Source organism: Dipodomys ordii, unplaced genomic scaffold, assembly GCF_000151885.1.
Source record: "Dipodomys ordii isolate 6190 unplaced genomic scaffold, Dord_2.0 Scaffold73, whole genome shotgun sequence".
NCBI classification, from domain to species: Eukaryota; Metazoa; Chordata; class Mammalia; order Rodentia; family Heteromyidae; genus Dipodomys; species Dipodomys ordii.
In genome coordinates this window covers 8,311,686-8,317,095 of record NW_012267289.1, presented here as the reverse complement: position 1 = coordinate 8,317,095, position 5,410 = coordinate 8,311,686, and the positions used below count along the sequence as shown (strand labels likewise).

The 5,410-nt window shown below is 44.5% G+C and overlaps 1 protein-coding gene across 1 annotated transcript in view; it reads right to left on the bottom strand.

The window, feature by feature from the left end:
- The window catches only part of Crybg3 (beta-gamma crystallin domain containing 3), a 106,729-nt gene extending 101,430 nt beyond the window's left edge, over positions 1-5,299 (bottom strand). Inside the window, exon 1 of the mRNA XM_013024151.1 lies at positions 5,125-5,299. Within this exon, the coding sequence (XP_012879605.1) occupies positions 5,125-5,273 (149 nt within the window). The 5' untranslated portion in view covers positions 5,274-5,299. The remainder of the gene's footprint in view (positions 1-5,124) is intronic.
- Positions 5,300-5,410: the final 111 nt, after the last annotated feature.

Here is a 5,410-nt window from a genome sequence, read left to right as displayed (position 1 = left end):
TCCCTCAGCTCTTCAGCTCAAGGCTAGCGCTCTACCACTTGAGCCACAGCACCACTTCCGGCTTTTTTCTTTCTGCTTATATGGTGCTGAGGAATCATACCTAGGGCCTCATGCATGCAAGGCAAGCATTCACCACTGAGTCACCTTCCCAGCCTGCAAATGCAATCTTAAGGAAAGAATAAATAATAATGTTTGTTTTTCTCATATAATGGATGATGTTGGTAAGCTTAACCTAAAGGCTTGCAGGTCTCAGGCTGGTCATCAAAGACACTGTAGACACTTCTTACAAGAATGTCTCCTTGGGCTGGGAAAGTGGCTTAGTGATCTCTACCATTTGCTTGACTAGCATACATGAAGCCCTGGGTTCAATTCCTCAGTACCAAATAAAGAGAAAAAATCAGGAGTGGTACTGTGGCTCAAGTGGTAGAGTGCTAGCCTGGAGGAAAAGAAGCTCTGGGACAGTGCCACAGTGCCCAAGCCCTGAGTTCAAGCCCCACAACTGGCAAAAAAAAAAAAAGTCTCCTATACTATATCCCATTATCATCCTTAACCCATCATTCATCACCCTCAGCCTTGGTGACAAGTAAAAACACCCATCCTATCTTGCTTCTGAAAGTCCACTTACTAGAGTGGAGAATGTACTATTCCTGAACAGTAAAATCACTGTAAATCCACAGTCCAATCAACATACCAGATCCTTACATGAGAAATAAGACATAAGCCACTGCCCCTAGGTCTGGGGATCTGGTCTTACATTCTTGCAATTAATGTCATTGTATCAGGTCACTGAAATTAACAGCAAAAAAGAATATACCTAAAATGAGCTTTGTTATTACCAGATCTGGAAGTGAAGAAGGTTCCAATGACTTACATATACAATGTAAGGCTTTTTCTTCTTTTTTACATGTGTGTCTGGAGGAGAAGGTTGGGGGAGGGGAGCCTTGAACTCAGGGCCTGGGCACTGTCCCTGAGCATTGTTGCTCAAGGCTAGCACTACCAATTTGAGCCACAGCTTGACTTTTGGATTTTTCTGCTTGGGCTGGCTTCAAGCTACAATCCTCAGATCTCAGCCTCCTGAGTTGCTAGAAGCACCAGTGACTGGCTTTACTGTGTTTTGTTTTGTTTTCCCTTGGGGATTGAATTAAAGCCTCATACTTGCTAGGTAATCATCCTACCACTCAAACCATGCCCCCAGTCCTTTTAGTTTTCTCTATTTTTTTTCCAGAGAGTCTGACACTAACTTCACCAGACTGGCCTTGAACCCCTATCTTCCACTTCCGGAATAGGTATTATAAATGTTGAGTTGTCACGCCCAGAGCATAAAAATAAATAAAAGTACTAAAACTTTAGAGTCAGACCTACCTAAATTCAATTTACCCCCAAGACTTAACTCCTCTCATGATACAATGTCACTCCCACTAGGGAGAAGCGATGCCTCTCTTCCTCCCACCCACCTGGGCAAAAGTGTTTTTGAGTTATCACAACAGCCAGAGGATGCTACTAGTAATTTGTAAGGAAAGAGGTTCATGGGTGTCAACGTCCTGCAATGGACAAGAAGGTCCAGTTTAAAGAATTGTTACGCCCAATACATAGATAGCATCTAATAACTAAGCATTCACCCACCCTCAGATACTTCAACTGAAAGAGGGTGATAAGTGAACTACCTTTATGAGTGTGGTTTAAATCAGATGCGGTTATTAAAAATACCCAGCCCTGATTAAGCACACATTCAATCCTTAATTGACACTGTTCACGCCTTCTTATCTCCCTTCTGAGTTACAAACTTTGAGTGGAGCTAAGCTTAAACATGTCCACAAAAGATGAACCAGCAAAGAAACAAACTTGAGCAATCACTTTCTCAAAACTGATGAAATAAGGCAATATTTTAGTAACAGCTGCTTAATAGGTTTTTGACAAAATTCTCTGAACTCTAAATCAAGAGCCAAACATTCTGTTTAGAGAACTTTCTGACTTAGCAAAAGTAACTTTCTGACTGCTTCTTTCACTACATCCCACTGATACATATAACCTCAAGCAAGCCATCCATCCAACCCAGCAGGCCTCTGCTCAGTCTGTAATAACAGTTCCCAACTCCTCTCTGTCCTGCAGGATAGGCTTTCTACTCAAAGGAACCTCACCAATGTGTGAAGGTCATTTAAATCAACTAGACAATGAGGCCCCTTTGCACTCCTCATCACTTCTGAGCACTCCTGTCTTTGTGTTTTCAGACTGGGCTTCATTCTCAGCAATAATTCTCAAACTGGAATCTACAGAACTCTATTAGTTCTCAAGTTTCCTATGAAAACATTAACTGATTGCAATTTCAATTTCTGTATACTCTAGATTAACACAAGCACTTATTGGATGTAGTCAATCAACTTGAATGTCCACACTATAGTTTGAATATACAACAATGGTATTGCTTATTACCCTTTAAGTGTGCTGAACATGAATGAGAACAGAACAGCACAAACTTGATAAATATATAAATGTTCACATCAAATGAAGCCCAAATAACTCAGAGCACACCATAAAAAAAAAAACAACCTTTTTCTATGGTTCAGATAGGAAATGATAGAGGACTTGTATTGGGATACAGTACATTCATAGCAACCTCTGAAAGACTTTATCTATCCAATTTGAACCATATACCTTTGGTAGGTAACCTCTAAACAACTGTCAGAATAGAGTAGATTTGACTTTCATTTGTTTTGTGGTAATATTAGTGTTTAATTTTTTATTCTGTTCTTAAGAAATTGTTAAGGAATTCGGTTCTTAAGCAATTTATGCTGTTTGGTATTTGTACATGGATTAGCTAAGTTATAAAATGCATGTAAGTAAATACTAGGAGTGTAGAAAAGAAGACTGTACAATATAAGTATGAGAGCATGCACTTCATCCCAAGTTCATAGATCAACCAGAATGTAGACATTAATCCTTAATGTCTACATTAAGAGGCCTCAGTGTGGCAGGCACAGTATAGGATTTGACATATGCCCACTGAGTGAAAAGTAGCTGTGTGATTTTTGAGCAACTCTCCTTAATGCAGTAAAATGAAAATCCTGATTATTCCAGTTTGTCCAAGGTCATGTTCAATAACACTAAACTACCAAGTAAATTCCAAGAGCTAGACATGTTATATATTAGTATTACTGTTTTCAAATGATCTTCTCAGCTTCCCACAGATCCTTGAAAGATTGCCAGCCATCTTAGCCACCCCTACCTATCACAGCAAGCATGCTGTCTATTGAACTGACTCCTCTATCCCCAAACCACCACTACACAAGGTGAATTCTGCTCTCATTAACACTTAGTTTTAACTGCCACAAAGAGACACAGACAAAATACCCTCTCATTTTAAAAGAAGATCACAGTGACAAGCTGCAATTCTGTTTCCAGTCTTGTTAACACCAGGATCTTGTGTTTCTGGGACACTGGGCACTTCTAAGCATTTCCATTTGTTTCATTACACTTTCAATAAAGGCTTTGTGTTCGTGTCTATCCTTGAAAAGAAAGATTTAAGCTCACTTTTAAATGGTGACAATACCCACACAAGGGATTATCTGCTAAACCCTTAACATCTGGCAAGTTCTATAAAAGATAAGGACAAAATTAGTGTTCATATGAGCACAATCAAAATCTTCATTGTCAAAAAGCTACGATCTCTGCCTATCCAACAAGCAGAGGAGGAACTAGTTGCTGCTAGTGGTCAGGGCAGAAAAAGAATTCAGAATGGGGAAATTCCTTAAAAAGGCAAAAGGAGGTGGGCAGGGTTTCAAGACAATGCTAATAGGAACCTGACATTGCCTACTGACTCCTTCAAACACTGTTTCCCATGTTTCCAACTTTTGCTGTGTTTACTTCTGACTCCTAGTAGCTAAGACAATGTTTTTACTGTGATAACAGGCACTTCAGGCCCCTTCTATCTGACATCCTGGTTGAGACTTCTCAGACTTCAAAACTATTTTTGACCACTGTGTAACTCTGAAGTTTAAAGCCCCAAGCAGTCTTTGTACTAACAACGGAAACTTCCAAGGAGGCTGGTTGGTCAATTACCACCGTTGGAATTTTCTTGGAAAACCAAAAAAAAAAAAAAAAAATGTACTTTCCTAACAGATGGCCATCATGGAAATGTTCTACAGGTAGAGGAACATAAAAGACTAAAATTACATCATCACACCTTAAACCCTAAATACCAGTGGAACCAGGTCAGTCACAGTCGTTTCTCTATCCATTTTTTAAAGGCCCACCATGAACGTTTTTGGTCTGAGGAAAAGACAGCTCTCCAATGTGTGTTCTTCAATAAACGGTTCACGTTCCTTCTAGTACAATTGGGAGGGGTAGTTTATCTTCCCACAAAAAGTTGTTTCAATTTGTCTTCCTCCTCCAGGATAGAGGGAAAGACTCAGCTACAGGAATCTCAATGACACTTGTCTCAAAAGTTGGGTTTTATAAGCAGGTGGAGGGAAGCGAGGACTACAGAGATGGGGCAGGATACAACTACTGAAACCAAGGCAGATCCAGACCCGGTTTCTGGAATCTATTAGGGGAGTTTCAGGCAGTACAAAAAAAATTAACTTAAATTAGATGGCAGCATACCAGCCCAGGGGTGGGTGCGGGTGAGCGGATGCCCCGCAGAGCTAGCTACCTTTTCCACCCTCGCCATCTCCTCCCTCCCCAGCGGCTGGCAGATCGCGCGCCCCTTCCCCGGGCTGAAGACTCCTCCGGGCTCACAAGTGTTTCCCATTACCGCCGGCGGGACGCCAGGGAAGTCGCTTTTTTTTTCTGCCACAGAACTTGGAGAGCAGACGCGTGTGCGGACCGGGAACCGAGTCCCGCGGGGGAGGTGGGAGAGGGCGGTGCGTGGCGAGGCTGGACCCGGGGATGCACCGGCCGGCGGCCCCGCACGCACTTACCCCGGGGAAAGGGAGCGCAATCGGGCTCCGGGAACTGGGCGCGAAGCAGGAAACTTCAGCAATGGAGGAAGGAGAACAGAAAGTGGCGAGGGAACCGCAGCCTGGTCCGGGATCGGCTCCGGGTGGGCGGCCAGGGCGGGCGTCCGGTCCCCCCTCTTCTCCCTCCAAGTCCCCGCAGAGACCCCGGAGCGCCCCCCGCGGCTCCCACCTGGCAGCGCCGCCGCCCAGGGCGGGCGGCTGGCTCGTCCCCAGCTTCCCCTCCTCTTCCTCTTCCTTGTCCCGGGAAGGATTTCGGGCAGCGAAGAACCGGGAGAAGCTGTGCCAGGGGGCACTGCCTCGCCTCCGGCCACCGGACATCGCCCACCTCGAACGACCGCCAGCCCGGGATGGTCTACGAGGGACGAAACAAGACGGTGCCTGGGGAGCCCCGCGCCTGGAGCGCAGCCCGGCCAGGCCCCGCCGGACCCGCCGAAAGCAGGCGCTGACTCCGCGCG